This window comes from Rhineura floridana, chromosome 1 (genome assembly GCF_030035675.1).
Source record: "Rhineura floridana isolate rRhiFlo1 chromosome 1, rRhiFlo1.hap2, whole genome shotgun sequence".
In the NCBI taxonomy this organism is placed as follows: domain Eukaryota; kingdom Metazoa; phylum Chordata; class Lepidosauria; order Squamata; family Rhineuridae; genus Rhineura; species Rhineura floridana.
Genome location: NC_084480.1, coordinates 278907956 through 278931711, shown reverse-complemented (window position 1 = coordinate 278931711; position 23756 = coordinate 278907956). Strand labels below are relative to the sequence as shown.

The following is a 23756-nucleotide window of genomic DNA, read 5'->3' as shown; positions in this document are numbered from 1 at the left end:
TAGTCCCAAGGAGCCCAGTTGCTCCCCAGCTGTCAGTTGAGGACAAGGATGGGGCTGGCTTGTGTAGCTGTGGCAAGCTGAGCAGTCCAGCTGGAGAGGACTAGCCTCAGAGGGAGGCAATGGTAAACCCCCTCTGAATACCCCTCAAGCTGGGTGGAAGTAACAAATGGGGTACCACAGGGCTCAGTCCTGGGCCCAGTGCTCTTCAACATTTTTATTAATGACTTGGATGAGGAGGTACAGAACATGCTTATCAAATTTGCAGATGATATAAAATTGGGGGGCACAGCTAATACTGTGGAAGACAGAAACAAAATTCAAAGGGACCTTGATAGGCTGGAGCATTGGGCTGAAAACAACAGAATGAAATTCAACAAGGATCAATGCAAAGTTCTATACTTAGGAAAAAGAAACCAAATGCAGAGTTATAAGATGGGGAATACTTGGGTCAGCAATATGACATGTAAGAATGATCTTGGAATCGTTGTTGATCACAAGCTGAATATGAGCCAACAGTGCGATGCGGCTGCAAAAATGACAAATGCTATATTAGGTTGCATTAATAGAAGTATAGTTTCCAAATCGTGTGAAATATTAGTTCCCCTATATTCAGCCTCATCTTTAGTACTGTGTCCATTTCTGGTCTCTGCATTTCAAGAAGGATGCAGACAAACTGGAACAGGTTCAGAGGAGGGCAATGAGGATGATCAGGGGACTGGAAACAAAGCCCTATGAGAAGAGACTGAAAGAACTCGGCATGTTTAGCCTGGAGAAGAGAAGACTGAGGGGAGATATGATAGCACTCTTCAAGTACATGAAAGGTTGTCACACAGAGGAGGGCCAGGATCTCATCTTGGTTGTCCCAGAGTGCAGGACACAGAATAATGGGCTCAAGTTGCAGGGAGCCAGATTTCAACTGAACATCAGGAAAAACTTCCTAACTGTTAGAGCCATACGACAATGGAATCAATTAGCTAGAGAGATAGTGGGCTCTTTGACACTTGAGGCATTCAAGAGGCAACTGGACAGCCATCTTTCGTGAATGCTTTGATTTGGATCCAGCTTCCCATCTGGCTATGCAAAGTACTGATTGACTGGGTCTTGTTGCACATGAAGCCAATTCTCTTTTTCCCCTTCAGAGTTAAAATAAAAAGACTTAAACAGATTGTTTGGAGTGGTAGAAGCCACTGAATAATGCTGAATGGATAAAAATTATGAGCGCTTCTTAAAAAATAGCACCCCCTAAGTCTGCTCAAAGTATTGGGGTAAGTTAAAAAAACAGGATTGGGGAACCTGTGGCATTCCAGATTTTGTTGGACAACAGTTGCCATCATTCCTAACACCGGCCATGGAGGGCCACAAGTTCCCATTCACTTTTTAAATCATGAAACATACATGCATCAATAACAGGGCAACACAATCTCTTCCTTCAGACTTATTCTGCCTCCATCAGAGTAGTTTATCTCCCTTCCTCTGGGGTTTTCCTCAGTAACTATTGGCCAACAGGTACATAATGTGGGAGAACTGTGATTATGTCACCCAACTTCTTTTTATTTTCTCAAAAATAGCCACAGAGAGGAGCTATTTATATCAGTTTCTCAGCACAGCCAGAGGGGGAGGGGGGTTTACCCCCTTTCTCCTGACACTTGTACAAATTGAAATTGACTCCTCCCTAAAGCTGCTACTAGTTAAGGAGTGGGAAAGGGGGACGTGTTGATTGTTGCACCAGACATTGCCAAGCAGGATGCTGCTACTGGTGAAGCAACCGTCAGAACAACCTAGTACACGTGAGCTTGTGCAAGTCAACACATTCATGAATGCCAGTGTGGCCTAATGGAAAGTGCTGCACTTGAACTTGAAGTTCATTGAGTAGCTTCAGCTACTTCACTGAGTAGTATTTATATCCCAGCCAAATTTACCTTATGTTGATGGCCACCCTAACTTCCTGGAAGAAGAGTGGGATACAGTCATGATAAATAATTATATATCTAGGACTGGAAAACATTTGAAAACAGGGTTGAGTAAAGCCATGATGATTCAAAAAGCTGCTTCATCATGCCAATGCTGTGGAGGTGAGAGTCAATTTGTGGCAAGTTCACCAAGTGCAGAACCTTCAAGAGCCATTCCTCCAGTGCTAGCATATCATCATCATCATCATCATCAGACTGCAATGAACTTAGAATGTTTTCTTCTATATGTTTGTATCTAGGGAGAAATTGGTAGAGAAATGTACATCATCAAACAAGGCGAGGTTCAAGTACTTGGAGGTCCTGATGGCACCAAGGTCCTGGTCACCTTGACAGCAGGAGCTGTATTTGGAGAGATTAGGTATCCTTCTGTTAGTTTGGCTGTTACAAAGAGCTGATGAAACGTATTATCACCATAATCTATTATTGTATGAATGCTGCTCCTATTAAATCACTCCATGGAGTGTAAAATGATTTGCATATGTGCCATCACAAATTAATCAATGCAGATAAGCACTTCCATATCATCCGATGTCACCTTAAATGCTCAGTTCTCTGATTCAACTTGTTCTTGTTGCTGCTGCTGCTGCTGCTCCTAGTAATTTGAGTAACTCTACCAGAGCTTGGAAAAGTTACTTTTTGGAACTACAACTCCCATCAGCCCAATCCAGTGGCCATGCTGGCTGGGGCTGATGGGAGTTGTAGTTTAAAAAAGTAACTTTTCCAAGCTGTGCTCTAAACATACCACGTCTCATTGGACACAAGAGAGACTTACTTCTGAGTAACTATGTGCAGGATTGTGCTGTCATTGATGTGTGTGTGTGCCATCCCTCTGATAATGCATATCTCCTCACGAGAATGATACAGAGATGCCAAGGTACTCCTAGGTTTCTATCAGACTCTTATGAGTAGACTTATAAGGCCCACAACCCTAAGAATTTCATAAATGAAACTGACTTACAAACGCCTTTTCCGGGCTCTTGTGTTCTTCCCATTCATTTTAATGCACCTTTCAGGACAATCTGCTGGTGGATTGAGCCTTCTGTCTTTTGGGAACTTTAGATCAGGTGTTTGTGAACTGCCTATCTGCAGACTACCAGGAGCTGCTTGCATTTTGTTAGATTACAACTGCCATATTTTCACTGCCACAAGGGGAGCTGCAAGCAGAGGATAAACGTAAAGTGCTGTTTTCTAAAAGCAGCGTAGAGTTGCCAACAGGAGGTTAACAATAGTAGGATGGCAGCTGGAACAGAACTGGCCTCCATTTTCATCGCACACAGTAGTACCTGGATCCTGCACTCTTCTGGCAGGAAGAGCCTGGGCTGTAACCCAGTCCCAGTCCTTGCTGGAATGGAATATTTCAGAGTTTTACAGTGCCTAGAAAGCCCAAGGAGAAATCTCATCCAAAGGTAGGGTTGCCAGGTTCAGGTGCTGGCTGAGGCTGATGAGAGTTGTTGTGTGGGGACCTAGGCTGGGCCTGGCAACCAAGAGCTTTTCTGTATCTTTCAAAGTTGTGCAGGGGGAAGGGAGAATTCCACCTTGTGTTTTTTTTTCTATTACAATGTTGCAAGAACACCTGCACTTGGCTGACTGTCTCTTCTAAAGATATAGGATCAGTCTCAGGCCCTATCCAAGGGGGGAGAGAGAAGAAAAAGTATTTCTAAAATTGAAAACTTTGCCAGACCTGACTACCTAATATCCAAGCACTAAATTCACATGCACAATTGGAGACCACATGTGATCACCAACATATTGCTGGATGTAAGAGCTTCTGTGTGTCCATTCCCGCTTCAGGTGCTGCAAGAGTGCTATTTACTCCCTGCCTTCTTTGCTGAACTCTTTGCCACAAGCAGCCTGACACAGCCCCCGCCTCATTGGTCTTTAAGGCTGGGAAACTGATTGTGCTCTTAAACATCCACAGCCATTTGTGCTTCAGCTCAGCCAATGGCTTGGGGAAGGTACAATTTGTGGATGGTGTAGAAATTCAGTTTTGTTTGCATTTTAATGAAAAACTAACTCACACTTCTCAAACTAATATGTAAACCTAAACACAGCTAGTCCTCAAAATTCACACTGCTCCAAATTTTGCAATGCAGTTCTCCAACCAACTAACGTATACAAAAATGCATATATTATAGGAAAGTATGCTTAAAATGCATATATTAGTAAAAGTAACATACAAAAATGCATTAGATTAGATCAGGGGAAATTGCTTGCGAATATCCATGTATTTATCAAAACTGCATATACAAATGTGTTCTCCAGCAGAAATTCGCACAAAACTGTTAACTGATGTTCATTTGGATTTTTTAAATGCAAATTGCTGCAGAAATGTGGAGAACTTAATTTAAGATTGGAAAAGTAAGAAACAAAGAAATGAAATTGACAAATTTATCAATCCCCAGGTTCATTCCAGTCAAATGAAATCTGAGTGTTCACAGCCAATAATTACAGACTGCAGAAAGCATTTATATTTATATTCAGGTTTATCTAGTGCAGGGCTAAATTGGCATAACTGATATTTTGATGCAAACGTACATGTACAGTGCTTTAATACAAGGCATCATTAATCTATCTTTATGAGCGGAAATATTGTCCAAAGCTAGCTTTAACTTGACTTGACAAACAGATACTTATTTAGTTGTTATATCTTTAACCTACTTGTCCTCTAAAGAACTTGTGGTTCTTTCTCCTCCTCATTATTTTCCTCAGAACAATCCTGTGAAGTGGGTTAGGCTCAGAAATGGTGACTGACCCAACGTCATCCAGTGAATTTGAAGCCAGGTCTCTCCAGTTTTTGTCTAGCTTTCTGACCACTGCACCATACTGGCTCTCATATATAGCTATGTTTAAGAGCTCCGTCCTCTTCTTTCTCATACACAATGCCAAATATTTCAGTTCTGAAAACAAAATAAAAAGCTGTAGACAGTATTACGTTACATTCCAGCTTTTAAACAATGAAAGGTTGTTATCTTGAAGAACAGACTGAATTAAGAAAATTCAAACTGGCAAACTATGAATAATATAGTGTGTTTGGTACTGTTTGTTTTATTGTTGATGTATGTTACTTGAAAGTTAATAAAGACTATATTTTTAAAAAATGTAAATATAGGGGACAGTTGACAAACCATGTCTGTTCTTTTCTACAGGTTTCTAGTTTAATTAATATAACCCTGAAAGTGCTCTTAAGAACGGAGAAAGACCAAAGTCTGATCTTGTAAGCACTTTTAGCCATCACTGATTTCAGTGGAAAAAGATAAGCACCTGCTTAATTCTCCTATTGAAATAAATGGGATGAGAAAGAACCTTGATTAAATTATGGTCTTTGTCTTTCCTTGCATACATACAATCCTACAGAAAACATTCCAGGGATGATTTCAGCTATATGAAAATCACCTTAACTACTGCAATTATGTAGAGATATAAGCCCTACTCTGATGTTCTTCTATGTTAAAATTCAACACTGGGTTTGAAATGGATGGGGAGTACCCGTTTCCTTTGCCCTTTCAGCCTATTAGCAGCAAGTGGAGGAAATCGGCGGACTGCAAACGTGGTGGCCCATGGATTTGCCAACCTTTTTATTCTTGACAAGAAGACCCTCAATGAAATCTTGGTGCACTACCCTGACTCTGAAAAGCTCTTGAGGAAGAAGGGAAAGTGAGTCCTTCCACAAAATTATAGACCAGTTGTTTTAGCCGGGAGAAGAGAAGACTGAGGGGAGATATGATAGCACTCTTCAAGTACATGAAAGGTTGTCACATAGAGGAGAGCCGGGATCTCTTCTCACTCGTCCCAAAGTGCAGGACATGGAATAATGGGCTCAAGTTGCAGGAAGCCAGATTTTGACTGGACATCAGGAAAAACTTCCTAACTGTTAGAGCCATACGACAATGGAACCAATTACCTAGAGAGGTAGTGGGCTCTCCGACACTGGAGGCATTCAAGAGGCAGCTGGACAGCCATCTGTCGGGAATGCTTTGATTTGGATTCTTGCATTGAGCAGGGGGTTGGACTCGATGGCCTTGTAGGCCCCTTCCACCTCTACTATTCTATGATTCTATAAATGTGGAACTGAAATCCATGTGCCTGTGCACAGCACAGAGTATTTGCTTCTTGGATATATGGTTGTTAGACTGGACTTCAAACTGTTGGAAACTAACATGCCATAAAATCAGGGGCACTGCAAGATACTTAAAAGACAGAGCACAGGTGCATGACATAAATTTGCATAAATGTATCAGGTGTGTATGAGCGATGTAAAGATGGCAGGTGTCTGGGGTATCACTCATAATATACTTTGCACCACACCCAGCTGCCCTGTAAGCAAAGAAAAAAAGTTAAAGGGACAGAAGATCTGGGACCCAGCACAAACAACCTAGGGCTGGGATCATCTGGTTCAAGCAGCACATCTAGTTCAGCATCCTTTTCTCAGTGTCCAATCAGATTCCTATAGAAAGCCCTCAAGTAGGACATGAGCGCAAGAGGTCTCTTCCCTCCTGCAATTTCCAGCAACTGCTGTTCAAAAGCATACTGCCTCCGATTATGGAGGAAGAGCATAGTCAACTAAACTGGTAGCTATTGATAGCCTTATATGAATTTGTCTAATTTAATTCAATAATTACAGATTACTAAGCAATGTCACACTAATTAAGCAGTTCCATAACTTGGATGACAATGGTTCTGATGTATAAAGGAAGGTGTTTTTCAAAATGCAATTTTACAGTGAGGGAAGATTACACTGCTATTGCGGGATTCTTCAACTATTAAGACTTCCTGTGGCCTCTTGAGAATGTCTAAAGCATTCATCTTTCAAAAGTTAAAATAACTCAATAGCTTCCAAACTCCAGAAAGAAATAGACATACAATCTCCAAAGGACCTTTGCTAGTGCCATTTCAGTAGAGACCGCAGGCAGGCAGTGGCTGCTTATCATAATGCTATATACAATCTCCAAGCTAAAAAAGTAGTATGCCTCTGAGTACCAGCTCCAGAGGAGCAACAACAAGAGACAGCTGTTGCATTCATGCACTTACTTGTTGACTACATAGAAGCATCTGGTTTGCCACTGTGGGAAACAGGGTGCTGGACTAAATAGACCTTTGATCTGACCCAGCAAGGCTTCTTTATGTCCTTAGGTCTATTGGTGGCCAAGACAGCCACCTGAGCTTTTTTTATCCTTCTTCAGGAGGCAATTATAGGTCAGGGCCCTATCCAGACTTAATGTGGAGTTTGTATTTATTTGTTCATATATATCCAAGAAATCAGTTTAGTTTTTCTGTATTATTTCCAGAATGGATGCAGCAATTTCTGCAAGGTACCCTGAATTTTCCTAAATTTGAAATAGTCACTGGTATGCATGAGACAGCTCTTGCTTAGAACTGAAATAATAATTAAAAAATCCCACTGGGTGCATGGATCTGTGCTTTTATACATTGCAACTCTATTGCCTTGGGTTGGAAAGCAAATCAGTAATATATAAACAAGGCAGAATTATTTAACTCCTAATGAAAAATGACAGGCGGCAAGAGCAGAATATACTGCCCTGAGCACTTTGAAGGAAACAAGGGATAAACGTAAGAAATAAAATGAAAATAATGGAAACAGAGGGTGAAAGGTCAGGCACAGCACAAGGCCTGAATCTCCAAAAGAAGTTGGTGGCAGAGGTAAGTGTATTTAACTGGCTGGATGGGAAACTAGAATCAGGAAGATTGGGAGGCTACTAAAAAAGAGACATGGAAGTTTAAAACTATCACGAGTTCTTTATGTTGGAAGTGGGGCAAGAGCAACTCCTGTTTGGCTTCTTTTATTTGTATTCCAGAAGGAAGATAAGAGTTAGGGTCCTCCAGCTGGCTAGGCTTGCCTACCTTTACCTACCTTCCTTCCATTGTAAACTGATATACTCAGGGAAGCTGACCTGCCCCTCCTTCGTCTTCTTCTTTGACTGTCCGACGAGAGGAGACATCTCTGTCTTTGTTTTATCTCCTGAGCCATGAGGGCAATACCCAAGACTGGGCATTGCACCTCCACCTTAGTTAGTTAGAACTAGGTATACCTTTCCTATCTACCATGTATTTCTATATAAAAAGTAGCTTTTTCTTATTTTACTAAGTCTTAAGTCTCAGTGATCTAAACGCAGGGTAAAAGTCTGCTACTTGGGTAAATACACACACTGGCACACATGCAGCTAGACCGTTGAGTTACTCTGCATATTTCCATAAGACTGTATTCCTTTCCTATGTTCTAGAGCACTCATGAAGAAGACAGGCAAGGCTGCTGGGGATCCACCACAACTTGCAAAAGGCTTCGCCCCGCTCACACAGAAAATAGAACCACCCAAGATGTTCAAAGCATTGCTTGGTAGGCAAGGTGGAGGCATGGCTACGATTATCAAGCTGAAGAGAGCACAAGATGCCCAGGTACTCACAAATGCAGCTAATGCAAAGGGCAGTCTGGAATGTGGAAGAAATAAGACGGTGGGAAGAGCAACTTGGGGGTGCAGGGGGAGATCAGATGAATGGAACAACCAATAGTAAGGGATCTGGCTCTCATAAACCTCCAATTAGGAAGAGGTGAAAGCCATTCAGAAATTAATCTTCACAATATCCCATTGCACAGTTTTATGGGAGTTTTTTTTTTACACAGGGACTGAGAGATAATTTGAATAAAGTGGCTTATGTTTTTTTATAGCATTTTGAAGCGTGAGGTTCATCTAGTGGAAACATTCCTTTTGGTATTCTCTTGCATGGCATGTCTTTCTGACACCATGGAGCTTATGCACTTCCAACCATACCAATATGCTCAGGAATGTTTGAGCAGGCCATAGCGCACCAGATTTATAAGCAGTGCAAATGGTAATGCTGAGCACAGTCATAAAATGGGGATACAAATTAAAAATCCATTCTGATGAAGACAACAATGATGGTGCGTTTCAATTCATCCCGATTAACTCATTTATTCTCTTTCTGTAGCAGATAATAGGGGTGCTTGGTAGCTGTCACCACAGAAGGTGACACCATATTCCCAGGGATATTCCTGATTAGCATGACTTAACAACAACAACTTTATAAAATTGTGCAGGGGGTGGATAAAGCGAATTAGAGACAAACTGTTTCTCCTTCGTAATACTGGGATTTGCAATCACATAATGAAATGTATTTTCAGATTCAAGACAGAGAAAAGAAAGTACTCCCTTTATACAACGCTTACAATGCAATCCCCTGCTGCAGGGATTGGGAATTTGTGACCCTCCAGGTGTTGTTGGACTGCAGCTCCCATCATCCCTGACTATTGACCATGCTGGCTGGGGCTGATGGCAATTGGTCCAATAACATCTGGAGAGCCACAGGTTCCCCATCCCTCCCATAATGCATGGAAGTAGGCATCATTGGCCTGGCTTGAATAATCGTTCCAGAGTTCATAAACTGTGGTTTGTAAAGCTGTGACTGAGTGTCAGGACCAAACACTCCTTTTTCTCTCCTGCTGTGCACCAGCTTCAGCATAAATATCCTGGCTTGTATTAAGCCAGAGATATCTGTTCCGTTTGAACTCTGTCAGGGAACTGTGGCTTAATGCTGGTTAACAAACTGGGAAAATAAGGAGCAGAGGGGCAAGGGAGAAAGAAGAACTAAGCACCAACATTCGTTTCTAGCTTCATAAATGATGAAAGCTGGATTGATTGTCTGAGCTGCGTCACTGTCTCCAATGGGACTTCCTCTATTGTTTATTTTATTTATTTCAATCATTTATAACCCAACTTTAAAATATTTTCCCCAAGTGGCTTAGAGCAAAACCATAATAAAATCCACAATCCCAGATAAAACAGTAACAGTTAAATTACATCAAAATAATATATATATGCACAACCATAGTATTACTCACAAGAAAGCCTAGGACCACATCTCTGCCTTCTCACAGTGAGGCAAGGTACATGGCCAGTTTGTGCTGGGCAAGACATCATTTGGTGTTCTTTCCCCTCCAATTGCACTGCAAAACAATGTTCAAGATTTGCTCATGCCTCATTTTTTCCACATGGGAGACATTTTTAGGGAGGAAATTACCTCTGAACAGTGCTGAGGTGGCTTATTTATTTGAAGTATTTATAGACAGAATATGGAGAAACTGATTGGTTTCCCATCAGAAAGGGTGTGAGACAGGGGTGTATTTTATCACCCTACTTGTTTGATCTATACGCAGAACATATCATACGGAAAGTGGGATTGGACCAAGAGGAGGTGTGAAAATTGGAGGGAGAAATATCAATAATTTAAGATATGTAGACAATACCATACTACTAGCAGAAACTAGTAATGATTTGAAATGAATGCTGATAGAAGTTAAAAAGGAAAGCACAAAAGCAGGACTACAGCTGAACGTCAACAAGACTAAAGTAATGACAACAGAAGATTTATGTAACTTTAAAGTGGACAACGAAGACATTGAACTTGTCAAGGATTATCAATGCCTTGGCACAGTCGTTAACCAAAATGGAGACAATAGTCAATAAATCAGAAGGAGGCTAGGACTGGGGAGGGAAGCTATGAGAGAACTCCAATGTGAAGATGTATCACTGAACACTGAAGTCCGGATCAATCAGACCATGGTATTCCCGATCTCTATGTATGGATGTGAAAGTTGGACAGTGAAAAAGGCGGATAAGAGAAAAATCAACTCATTTGAAATGTGGTGTTGGAGGAGAGCTTTGCGCATACCATGGACTGCGGAAAAAACAAATAACTGGGTGTTTGAACAAATTAAACCAGAACTATCACTAGAAGCTAAAATGATGAAACAGAGGTTATCATACTTTGGACACATCATGAGAAGACATGATTCACTAGAAAAGACAATAATGCTGGGAAAAAAAGAAGGGAGTAGAAAAAGAGGAAGGCCAAACAAGAGATAGATTGACTCCATAAAGGAAGCCACAGACCTGAACTTACAAGATCTGAACAGGATGGTTCATGACATATGCTATTGGAGGTCACTGATTCATAGGGTCGCCATAAGTCGTGATCGACTTGAAGGCACATAACAACAACAACAATATTGAAAGATATCTCAGGGTGGGTAACAATGAATATCTATTTTTAAAATAACACTCAGCTGAAAAAGTGAAACTCCAAATTACAACTAAGCATTAACATTAACTTCCAAAAGCTTCTATGAAGTGCCAGGTTTTCAGCTGATATCCAAATGAAGAAAGGGTAGAGGCATGAATTTCAGAAGGGAAGGAGTTTCACAGTCAGGGTGCCAGCAAAGGGAAGGCCCTGTCTGGCATTGCTACATAATGTGGCTTATGCAGAGTTAACTAAAGAGTGCTATACCGTGCGCTGTGGATACAGTGAGTGAGCCAGAGGCATCTCAGCAGGTTGGGATCAGTTCCAGCTTCTTCCATCCGAGGAAGTGGACAAGGTGCTTTCAACCTTAAACCCTACCACCTGCTTACTTGACCCTTGCCCATCATGGCTCATTATGAGCTGCAAAGATAGACTGAGCAAGGGGATCAAGGCGGTGGTAAATATGTCCCTGGAGGAGGGAATAATGCCATCAGCCCTCAAGGACGCAATAATAAAACCAATTCTAAAGAGGCCCTCCTTGGATCCCCAAGTCTTGAACAACTTTTGCCCAGTCTCAAATTTATCATTTCTGGGCAAGGTGGTGGAGCGGGTGGTGGTAAAGCAGTTGCAAGCGCACTTGGAGAAAGCAGATTATCTTGATCCATTTCAATCCAGCCTCAGGCCTGGACATGGGACTGAAACGGCTTTGGTCGCCTTGGTGGATGATATGAGGAGGGCATTGGATAGGGGCGAATGCACCTTCCTTGTCCTCCTGGATCTCTCAGCAGCTTTTGATACTGTTGACCACGGCATCCTCCTGGGACTGCCTGGAGAGGCTGGGCATTGGGGACACTGTACTGCAGTGGTTCCGCTCCTACCTCTCTGATAGGTAACAGAGGGTGGCACTGGGGGATGAGGTTTCAGACCAATGGCCTCTCACTTGTGGGGTGCCACAGGGTTCCATCCTCTCCCCGATGCTATTTAACATCTACGTAAAGCCGCTGGGAGCTATCATCAGGAGATGTGGGCTGCAATGCCATCAGTATGCAGATGACACGCAGCTCTATCTCTCATTTAAGTCTTCACCAGGGTTGGCTGTGGAAACTCTGTCCAAGTGCCTGGAGTCGGTGAGTGGCTGGATGGGAAGGAATAAGCTGAAGCTGAACCCTGACAAAACCGAGGTACTGTTCGTGGGAGACAAGAGAAGGTTGGAGGATGTTAACTTGGTGCTTAATGGGGTACAATTGCCCCTGAAAGACCAAGTCCACAGCCTGGGGATCATTCTTGACTCCCAGCTGTCCATGGAGACTCAGGTCTCGGCTGTGAGCCGGGCAGCATTGTATCAACTCCATCTAATACAAAAGCTGCGCCCCTACCTTCCAAACCATCTGCTCCCATTGGTGGTACATGCCCTGGTCTCCTCTCGCCTAGACTACTATAATGCGCTCTACGTGGGGTTACCCTTGAAAATGGTCTGGAAGCTGCAACTGGTACGGAATGCGGTGGCTCGCCTGATTAAGGGCAGCCGCCGGCGAGAACACATCACTCCAGTGCTGAAGGAGTTGCACTGGTTACCAGTTGCTTTCCCGGCCCAATTCAAGGTGTTGGTTTTGACCTTTAAAACCCTGCATGGTTTCGGCCCAGTCTATCTGGAAGAGCGCCTCCAGCATCATCAATGTTGCCGCCCAATAAGATCAGCCTCAAAAGACCTCTCCGTCCCACCAGTTAAAACAGCTAGACTGGTGAGAACAATCGTGGCACCCACTCTGTGGAACTCCCTTCCAAATGACATCCGCCATGCTCCCTCCATGATGAGCTTCCGCCAGACCTTGAAAACCTGGCTCTTCAGGCAGGCTTTGGGGGCGGGTTAGGTTTTAGTGTTTTTAATGTGAATTATATGTTTTTATGTTGTACGTTGCCCGGAGTGGCTGGTAAACGAGCCAGATGGGCCACTAATAAATTTAATAAATAAATAAATAATAACAACAGCTAATCTCAGTAGAACTTGTGCAGGACTTCAAATGCAACTCCAAGCCACTCTAAAATGAATGTGGGTTACTCCTTGGCTATATTTATGGAACTGCACTTACCCTTTCGCTATGGACAGAGGTCTTAAGTGTGGTCTTAATTTTCCATCAGATATCCTTATTTAACTTTATTTTATTTATTTTTTGTTACAGGAGGAAAAAGAAAGGGAAGAACAAGCAAGAAAATAAAAAGAAGAATGAGAAAAGGCCAAAAAAGAACAAAAGGGAAACAGAAGTTAATATTTAACTGTTTTTGTTTCAGGAGGAAAGAGAAAGGGAGGAACAAGCCAAGAAAGAGAAAGAACAAGAAAAGGCAGAAAAAGCAAAAAGCAGAAGCAAAGTGTGAAACCAAACCAACAGAAAAAAAACCCCAACACAAGCTCCTGAGGCCGAAGAGCCACAAGCACAAATTGAGCCAACTGCCCCTAAAGAAGAGCCAGTTGCCAACCACCAGCCATCACCGCCATCACCTCCTCCTAAACCAGGTTTGCTCAGAGGAACCACTAGCCAGTCCCTTATCATTAGCATGACTCCTTCCCCCACACCTGGGGAAGGAGACATCCTTACTGTTGAAGTCAAAGAGAGAAAAAAAGCATAAACTAGTGGATCTTCTTGCTCTGCTTTCTATCCAAGACTGTGTCCACAGTGATTGCCCAATTCAGTTTTCTGAGAATGTGACCATTTCAGACATTTTTGCACGGCCAATGAACATGGGGCAGGGGCTTCAGCATTGCAATGGCAGGTTCAACCTATGCGCATTGGTTGTAAAGTCTGAAAAGAGTCCCGCGACTGTTTATTTTTATCTAATTTATTAAATTTCTATCCCTGCCTTCTTCCCAAAGGGCGAGCTCCTGTGTACATTACAACTGTATACACAGGCAATGGTGTCCACAGAAATAATTATTTAGGGAGGCATGGCCTGTTTATTGTGACTAAAGGTAACTGGCCCAACACGCTGCGCTCTTTATTTCACTGATAGCTCCCCATACTCTTGTGGGGTGCTAAAAAGAAACAACAAGCATCACAGGAGGGCTGGGCTATTCCTTTATGGATGGTTTACTCTAGGGTAGACCGACTTCAGACTTGCTCAATCCTTTTTTTTATTTGAATTACTGCAAATGATAAAGATATGTACCAGTGGATTTCCTTCCAACTTCTGTCCACCCCAGTTTGCTGCATTATATGGTATACATTTTGGAACTAATCTGTAACAAACTGTTGTAATCTGTCCACTAATACAGCAGGAGATAGGCAGACGTTTGCCAATGTATCTGCATCAGTATAAGGATTGTAACTCTTGGTTTCACATGCTTGCATTCAGATTTCATTTTAAACACTTTGGGTTGTTTTCAGCTAAGTTCTACTGAGATTAGACCCATTGAAATCAATGTACCTAAATTATTCATGTCCATTAAATTCAATGCTCTACCCTGAGTAGGACTAGCTTTGGATGCAACCATTTACCTTTAATATTTAAATGACTTTTTTTTAAAAAGCAAGCAACTGGTTTTTCAATTACAAAAATAATTATTTCATCTAATGAGCACTTAACAAAACACCCTCCTCATCTTCCACTTTTTCAGTGATATCCTGTGGGTATAATATGCATAGCCTGTCTCTTTAAGAGCAGATCTTAATCCAGTTAGATTAGTGCAGCGCCTCCCAAACATTTTTCCTTCCAAGGGCCACTTGCCGATGGTCTTGGCAAACCACAGAATGATTTTTCTAACTGTTGCAGCAATTGGAGTAAACTGCACTAGATGGCTGTATGATTTTAATTGTATTTTTGTCTCTTCTATTCCTTATATTGGAATTTATTGTATTATTTGCATTCCATAAACTAAAATTGTAACAAAAGAAACAATTAAATGCAATTAAAAATTGATATGAATATGTAATGTGTACATGCTACAAACCATCTGAATGAAGCTTCTGGATGGTCTGTAGTTCAGAGAAAGACCTAGGCTAGGGGTGTTAGGGTGTTTGTATAGTCCAAGCTGCAAGATTCTGTTTATGTTGTTTCTTGTTTCCAGATAAAGGTGGTTCTTGAAGTTACCCTGATTCTTGCTGCTTTCTGGCCTTAGGGCAGGCAGGTAGGTTGAAAGATCATCTCACATAGTGAACACTCTATAGCTGTTAAATAGAGAACAGAAATGATGACAACACCCTGAGTATAATTAGGACACTTTCTCTGGGCTTAGAATATCAACATTCTGTGCCAGAAGAGACTGACCTGCAATCTGTATAGACTAGGTTTTTGGTTCATTACCACTTATTTTGTATAGTTTACCCAGTATATCTTGCATTGTTTATTCTGCAAGTCCTGGGAAGGGGAAAGGAACAAGGCTCTCCAGCCCTCACCACTGGAAATCTTATTTATCTTTCTGGCTTCCGAGACTTCACTGGGCATTGCTTGCACATTTTCAAGCATATTATGTTCATAACCATATGAGTTAGAAGCTTGAGCCTTTGCACATTATGCAGGGGTCATGTAGCATCTTATGAGACAGATTCCACCAGGACCTATGAAAACAGTTAGCAATGAGGCAGGAGTGTAACCACAACTCCTGCTTCCCCCAAGCTAAGCCAAACCTTGGCATGATGTGAAGAACCAAGAAGAAGCAAAGTGGCTATGAGCTCTTCTCCGGGAGCCCGCCCATTCATGTGGTTGTGGTAAACCATAGTTCTATGGCCACTGAGATGTTGATGTTTTAGACAAGATATTCCCAGCCCTAACTAGATTGAACAGGGGACCTTTGGCATGCAAAGATGCTCTACAGCAGGCGTGGGGAACCTTTGGCCCTCCAGATGTCACTAAACTACTACTTCCATCATCCCTAGCCATTGTCCATGCTTTCTGGGACTGATGGGCCACAGGCTCCCCAGACTTCCTATAGACACAAGGTTGGTCACTGTGGGAAATGGGGTTGTATTCAAATAGTGCTAGATAATTCTATCAGCATGACAGAACAATCTCCCCCTCTCCTTCACCCCCACCTCCCCTAACTCTGTTCTGGGGGTTCCCACAGTCCTCCAGAGCAGATTTAGTGACAGTGCAGGGGCCACCTGAGAGGAAGGAGAGGGGGAAATCCCACTAGTGCTAACCTGTTTAGTTGAATACCGTCCAGGGTGCTGGACTACATAGCTGGGAGGCTCCCCATTCCTGGCCTATGGGCCTAATGAGGGCCAGCAGGGGTCCCAATTTGGTCTACAAGGCCATTTCCCCCAAACCCTACCACCTGCCTTACACCTGAAATATGTGATGCCAGGTGTAGAGCAGATAGAGACATGGCTTAAAGAACACTCCCAATTGTTCATTGGCAAGGAAGGCTTAGTGTCACCGGCGCTCACTTGATAGGCAATGAGAGCAAGCCTGCTGGTATTAGCTGCACTACTGAGTTCCCCATGTGGAATTCTGTAGTGCAGCTGATCCTGCACAAAAAAGAGCTTGAAGTTAGTGCCTATCAGCTCATCAGTATCAACTTCAAGCCCTGCTTGGCTACACTTAGGTTTTTCCTTGCACGCAACACAGCTTGCCATGATACAAAGAAAAAAAGATCAACCTGTCATCATAGTGAGCCTTGCCCATCAGGGATGGTGGTGGGGTAGATCAGGGATCCAACCTGCTAGCCAGATCCAATTCCCCATGGCTGAGATGGTCTTTGGTTTGATCCAACAGGGCTCTTGTGCTGTCTCTAGCTCTTAAAATATCACAGTGAGGCACAATTCTAAATATTAAAGCAACGTTCAGAAGGAAAAATTATGTACACTCCAGTACAACCATAACCAGGGTCACCATGTGCCCTACTTGACCCAAGGCAGTCCTATATTTGAAAAGCTGACCAAGTCTACTTTAAAGATAAACCTTAAAGCGGCCATGCAGTTGCCAATCAAACACATTACTTGGGCAGACAGAGCAGGCACACAGTCCATAGTCTTCCCCACTATGGTGAGATGTGTATTTCTATTGAAATTAGATGCAAACTTTAAAAAAAGGACTATACATAAAAGTTAGCCTATAACACTTTTATGTCCCTAAAAATGCATTTTGGAACCCCTTTCCCCATCTGGACTGCCAAATTCTTTCCTGTAATGGTTGTGTTGGACTACGACCTGGGAGACCAGGGTTCAAATCCCCACAAAGCCATGAAGCTCACTGGATGACCTTGGGCCAGTCGCTGCCTCTCAGCCTCATGAAAACCCTATTCATAGGGTCGCCATAAGTCAGAATCGACTTGAGGGCAGTACATTTTACATTTAGCCTATGACAAGTTTGACTGGGAGCACGTTCCCAACAAATACCTCTCTATGCAGCATGTTTGATGGACAGCGGAGGAAAAAACTCTCAGACTGCTTCACCGCTATTGAAATCTTCTCCCACCTGCGAAAAGTGGCTCTGCTGTGTGGAGTATACGCAGCCCTTGGGAGAAGCAGGATGGGAATGAGAGCTCATAACAGGCATTCCCCAGTAGAGTTCCTTCCTTATGGTCCTCTATCCTGTTCCACTATTTTATTTAGAGCAGCAAGCCTCCAGAGTAGCACCCCATTTCTTTCCTCAGCTAATAAACCACTGCTGGCAGAAAGGTCAGTTCCTACCTCTGAGCTGTTTAAAACCCAATCTGCTGCTTTATGAGCCTTTTTTTTTGTTCTAAAATCATCAGATTAGGAAAAGGATCCCAGCAAGAGGACATCGGTTAACCCTCACATGTGCACCCTGTGGCAGATCTAAAATGCAGAAAAGGTTGCTACAGGGCTATTAGCATATTAGGATTTTTTATTTCTCTTCCATATAATTAGCACCTTGCATTCTGCTCTCCAAAGACAAGCGATCCACACCTCACAAGGGAAATTATTTGTGGAATTGGACCAGGAGGTAAAGAACACTTTTAAGCCAACTGTCCTCACTGCTACTCCAAATGTAATTTCTACATAAAAAATGTAAAAGTCAATTGAGGAACAGCCACATAGCGGGCTTCCTAGTGGAATATTAATCAAATACGAAGTCCAACAGATCTAGGTACCTACTCTCTATGTTCATCCTATTTTACAATTAATAGACTAGAGATCTTTTTGTTCTGATGCAAGCTTACTCTCTAGGACCTCTCACACAGGTTCTTCCCAGCTTTATTTAAAGCATTTTACCCTGCTCTTAGCCAAAGAGAGAGTTGCTTACAGATCAGTAAAACAGCTCCTGCCCTCAGGCTTACAGTCTAAAAGACCTGAAACAAAAGGAAGGGATGGGGAGCAAGGAGGAGAAAAAGCACATTCAGGCACTAATTCTTAAGGTTAAAATTATAAGGACTAGCTGGATAGAACGGTCCAGGGAGAGGAAGAGCCGAAAGGGCAGCTTATATCTTAGGAGAGGCAGTGGAGTGGCCCAGCATCCCATCTCTTTCACCTCTTTTACAGATATCAGAGCCTGTAACTAGGCCTTGTATTGCACAGCATCTGCTGTACAATTGAACTACAGGGCCCTCAAGTGGGTTGGATTGTTCTATAAACCTCCTGCATTTCTAGAATCTGAGGCTAGGGCAGTGTCCCAGGCACATTTTTTCTAACTTTTTTCTACATTGTTCCTGTTTACAATGCCTTTGCAATTTCAAGGCAAGATTGCTCTGTACAGGATTATCCTTTCTGAATGTTCAGTAATTGTTGCTTGAGCAGTCCGTGATGATCCTCCTGCAGACTGACTGGTATATCATCCTATGGATGGAAACTCTTTCGCCCAAGTAGGCTTAAAAGTTATTTTACGCAAAAGCTGTCCACCTATTTTTTTTCATATGTGGCTTCTACTTCAACCCTTCTTGTTTCATTTTGAACAAATGCAGGTTAGCATAAAGACCCCAAAATAGCTTTTTTTAAAAAGTTGCCAGCTTAGTACCAGACCACACCGCACAAAGTCTTCAAAAAGGGCAGATAATCTCCAAGTCTGAAGTTCAGGGCAATGTCTAAGAATCACTCACTTGTAAGTACACAGGACTGTTAAGTGCGAAATGCTATTGTCATCACAGTTATCTACTTGTTTCTCTCCCTTCCTTCCAGTTGTACCGCCACCAATTTTTGCTTTGTATCATACACAGACAAAAAGCTTACAAAAACTCAGTGGCTTGTATTCATTAATTTATTTATATCCCACCTTTCTTTCATCCTAGATCCCAAGGCAGCACACATGTGGTCCCAAGGCAGTCTTTCATTCAGGCACTGACCAGACGCGCTCAGTTTCAGCCTCAGGTGCCTTCAGACCAAACCCTGGCCCACACTGCTGCTCCTTTCAGTTTAAGAATGGCGGTAGATTTTGATCAACTCCCTCCTACAACAGCAGCCTCTTGCACCATATTTCACACCATTACAAGGGTCAGATTTTGAAGGGGTGACAGAAGGCTGCAGAGGGAAGGCCCCACTCTGTGGACAAACTCTTGTTCAGTTTCAAAAGGAAAGTTGAGATACAAGCTAATTTCTTTTAAAACAGCACACAGCAGGAGCATTACTTCTATTTGCTACAAAAGCCACATCAATCAGCAAATATGCATTCAGAACTGAAAAATATGACAACACAGACATCAGAACTGTTGAGACTTAAGCAGAGTTTAATATCCTGTTATATGGCACCAAGATAATGTTGTCTGAAATTAACTTCAAATACAAGAAACTGCATTACACAAGGAATAGTACTGTGCATACAAAACCATATACCCTTAGATACCAAAAAGTTCTATTTTGCTTTGAAAATAAACAGGGAAAATCAGATTCCTTTTGTTATATAAAAAAGCTAACAATCAACTTCTGCCACAAGGTGGTGCCAATACATTATTTTTGCTCACGCTGAAGAGACAAATGGAGAAGGGGGAAAATAAGCTTTGCCATTATTTAAGTAAATATTGTTACTATTTCACGGGGGTTGCTTTGGAAAATTATTCTGTTACCGAGTTCTGGATTACACCTATTTATTGTTCAAAAGATGAACACTGCAGTAAGTTCAAGAGTCCATTATAAGCTCTGCACGATTCAAGCCACACTACAGCTTTAGAATGGCCCTGTTTGAGTTTAGAAAGGCACAGCACAGAACAGAACAGAACGCATATGGGAAATGGCACCCATATAAGAAGCTGTGTTTACTCTCTCTTGCTACAAGTTCAAAAGGAGATGTATAATGTCTTACCTAAACGAGAGATGGAGGGTTTTTCAGACTTTGCTGCAGAATCTCACTGCAGATATAGGGTCATTTGCATGAGTGTAACTTGATTCACACAGAGAATGAATAATAGCTTATTTCAATTCTGTGATCCTCAAAACATCTGGACTCCAAACATGGCAAATGTAAGCCTGGCCATAGTCTAGTAAATAATAATTACAAAAAAAACCCATACCCTGACTTCATAACACATTTCTACATTCCAGAAACTCAGGTTTGCTTTGCTATCTGTTAAGTAGATAAAAATAGTCAAAAAACCTTGCAGAAGGTCTCAGTTACATGAGAACAAGAATCCTACTGAAGAAACATTTCAATGTAAAATATCTACTATGGGAATAACATATTCAATCAGAGGAGCAGCAGATAATTCTAAATACACCACTGACTTTGGTTATCCACAAAGTAGATTTGTTGAACATAATAAAAATCAACCTAACTTGACACCTTTGAGTTTTAGCATGATCACGAGGCAAAGCAGGGAGACTGGAGGCAGACTGTTCCAGTCTCAAAGGAAAGAGTACACTTGTAAGGTTCTAGACTTTGAACACTGATTTATGCTATTTGGATGTGATCTACATGATTTCTCATACTACACAATTCACAATAATTTTCAGACAACTCAGACCAATCCATTTCACTTATGGCATACACAAAGACAGAAATACCATGTACACATCTGGTTTAATGACCAGGCCTTTAACAAACAAAATACAAGAAAATGTTCTTGATATCATCTTCTCAGGTACTGATCAATGGGCATATGGGACAAAGAACTACTGAGGGCATATGGGAAGTCGAGCACTAATTCCCTAGCAGCTAGTAAAGAAATGGGAGACAAAGAAGTAGTGCTTGCCCAAAAGGCATAGTGGACCCTGAAGAACAAAACAATCTAATTAAGTTCTTGTGCAAAAAGGGAAAAAGAGCAACTCCAGCCACTGTGGGCCAGCTGCAACCTAGCACTACTGAACAAAAATGAGAGGTGCCCCATAATTAGCGAAACCAAGGCAATATAAAGATTTAAAGTGTAAGAGTGTACAGATTCAGTAGCATATAGACCTCTCTTTCTAGACAGCTATAAAACAGATAAAAATACTCTATCAAGGAAGAGTTCTTCCTCACTGGCACATATTGGGGTTCCTAGTCCATAACAAGTCACATGCTATTACTTTATAATTTGATTCTCCAAAAGTCAACTAGTTTTGTAATATGATATAGTCAAAATCCTTATTAAATTTTTATCCTCTATGCTGAGTTGAGAGATACCAACTGTTGACAACAATGCATAAACATAAGATGCTTGACTTGGTTTTAAAAACAACCAACATGATTTACATCTGTAAGTCTCAACACAATTCATTTCAAGGCTCCAATCTATGCTCTTTTTTTTTTACCGTATCATTAAACTGCAAATGTTCAGAAGTGGCCCAGAAAAACAAGTAACTGGAGCAAAATGCAAGACTGACCTTTACCTTCTCTGTTCTGGTCATGATATCTCTGTATTAATGGTTCAACATTTTATACTAAGCTTATGGAGCCTTTGAGCAGCCAACGCTCTCTTAAAGGAAGTAGTCAAGGTGGGTGAAACATACTAGTTTCAGGCACACCAAAACCCTGAGCTGTGCTGAATAATCCTAAATGGAAAGACACTGTGCTTTGTCCTGTGCACTAGAATGAAAGAGCCCAAGAGCTGATGGCATGACAAAAAAAGGAACTAGTCTGTCCTTTCTGGAGATGTACATGGTTTGTAACTTTTGTAAACTGAAACAAATTTTTCAATCTTGCTTGTAATGGATTGTTAAAGCAAAATGGCATCTTTGGCAATGCAGGACAAAAACAAACAAAACTACCTTAAAAACAGTTTATACATTTTACACAATGTAGCCAAAGGCCCTGTCATCCACCATGGCCTGCTGAGGCTAGAGAGGCAGGTGGTGCAGGCATTCCCCACCGAGCGGACTGGATTCTTAGGGTCACCTGCTCAGCTGCCACCTTGCTTTGCTGCAGGGTTGTTTGGAGGCTGGAGCTTGAATGTGCTGAAGTAGTTCACCACTTGCTGAGGCACTTCTGCCAGGACACTCTGAGCAAGAGCTTCTTTGGGAGCCTTATTTAAAGGAGAGAGAAAAAGAACCAGAAGTCAAACATAGAAAGCGTACAATCAAATTCCTGCTCATTTGGGAAGATCTCAAAAGCCATTTCCTTGAGCCAGCCAGCCCTGCACTATTCAAGTTCCTATACAGGCTACAGCACTCGGATCTCTCCCGAGTATCTGAATTTCAGCTGGCAGTGTCAGCTGAACGTTTACTTGCCCATTTGGTCTCACCATTACTTGTATGAGGCAGCATACTGTAGATTTTATTATTTTATTAATATTTATATACCACTTCATATGAAATCCTCAAGCGGTTTGGCTGGCTCTTACCCACCTACTTAAAAGGTCCCTGACTTTATGTAGTTTAGTAGTTCACAAGGTGGCCAACAGATCATATCAGATAAGACTACCAGAGAGAAATAACCTTTATGTAATGCCCATGAAAAAATTGCTACTAGCCAGTATGGTTAACATGACATAAAAATTAAGCCATTGAGGTTGGTTAATTACTGTAATTTATTTCAGCCTATATAGCCCCGACCCTGAAGCATTACTTAACCTTAACTCCTCCAAGGACAATGCTTACATTTCAAGATGCAAGTATGAGATACTAGGAAAAATGAAACCCATTTATAGTAAGCGAATCCAGTTATATACAGAGTGATAAAGGCAAACTATTAACTACCAAGTTAAAGTACAACCCACAGTGACAAGGCATTAGGAAATAAGGGACATTCCCCCCCTTTTCCTTGTCCTGTAGCAGTTTGCCTAAGCAAATAATGAAAAGTAAGGAACACTAATGCCCTAATTTCAGCTTTTCAGCAGGGAGTGGAAATGGAGCATAAAATGAGCAGAAACCTATTATGAAATTTCACACATAAACAAGCCTCAAGAAAAGGGCTCTCTGGAAAGCAAAGATATTTTTGCTTTCCAATTTCCTTCTACAAATAAAATTGCTATAAGTGAGATGATATTTACACAATAGACTGTATGAGTGAATAGGAAGAGGAAGTATATGCTTGTTATTTCACTCTGAGGTGATTGATAAGTTTTTCCTTCCATATGATTTCACTGTAATAGGAGACTATTGTTAGATTTTTTTAAAAAAAGGAAAATACTCTTCCAGGAAACAATATTATTTTCATCCATAAATGACTCTATTCTTATATAATAGGGCAGATTTACAACCACTGTTATTGAATTCTGAATGTTTATTTTGGTCCATGACCAGCAAGCAAAATAAATACATACAAAAAAACATAAAACACACGTTTCCAAATCCATAAAATACATATTAAAATGGTAAGAACAGGGATTAAAATGATTAGACCAAGCTCTTTCTGCGGGCCATGGCCGCAACACAGAATCTAGATACCATATCAGTAATGAATGGGTCACAATCCTCAAGTAGAGCGTGGAAGGAATTT

General features: G+C 41.7%; 2 protein-coding genes across 11 annotated transcripts in view; one reads left to right on the top strand and one right to left on the bottom strand.

Moving 5' to 3' along the window:
* CNGB3 (cyclic nucleotide gated channel subunit beta 3) overlaps positions 1 to 15043 on the top strand; it is a 119467-nt gene extending 104424 nt beyond the window's left edge. The window contains 4 exon segments of the mRNA XM_061607103.1: positions 2210 to 2328; positions 5478 to 5624; positions 8210 to 8381; positions 13311 to 15043. Of these exon segments, the coding sequence (XP_061463087.1) occupies positions 2210 to 2328; positions 5478 to 5624; positions 8210 to 8381; positions 13311 to 13646 (774 nt within the window). The 3' untranslated portion in view covers positions 13647 to 15043.
* Positions 15044 to 19615: 4572 nt separating this feature from the next.
* Positions 19616 to 23756, bottom strand: part of CPNE3 (copine 3) — a 38274-nt gene continuing 34133 nt past the window's right edge. For all 10 annotated transcript variants that reach the window (XM_061602613.1, XM_061602589.1, XM_061602581.1 and 7 more), the window contains one exon: positions 19616 to 22341. In XM_061602613.1, the coding sequence (XP_061458597.1) occupies positions 22219 to 22341 (123 nt within the window). In that variant the 3' untranslated portion in view covers positions 19616 to 22218. The remainder of the gene's footprint in view (positions 22342 to 23756) is intronic.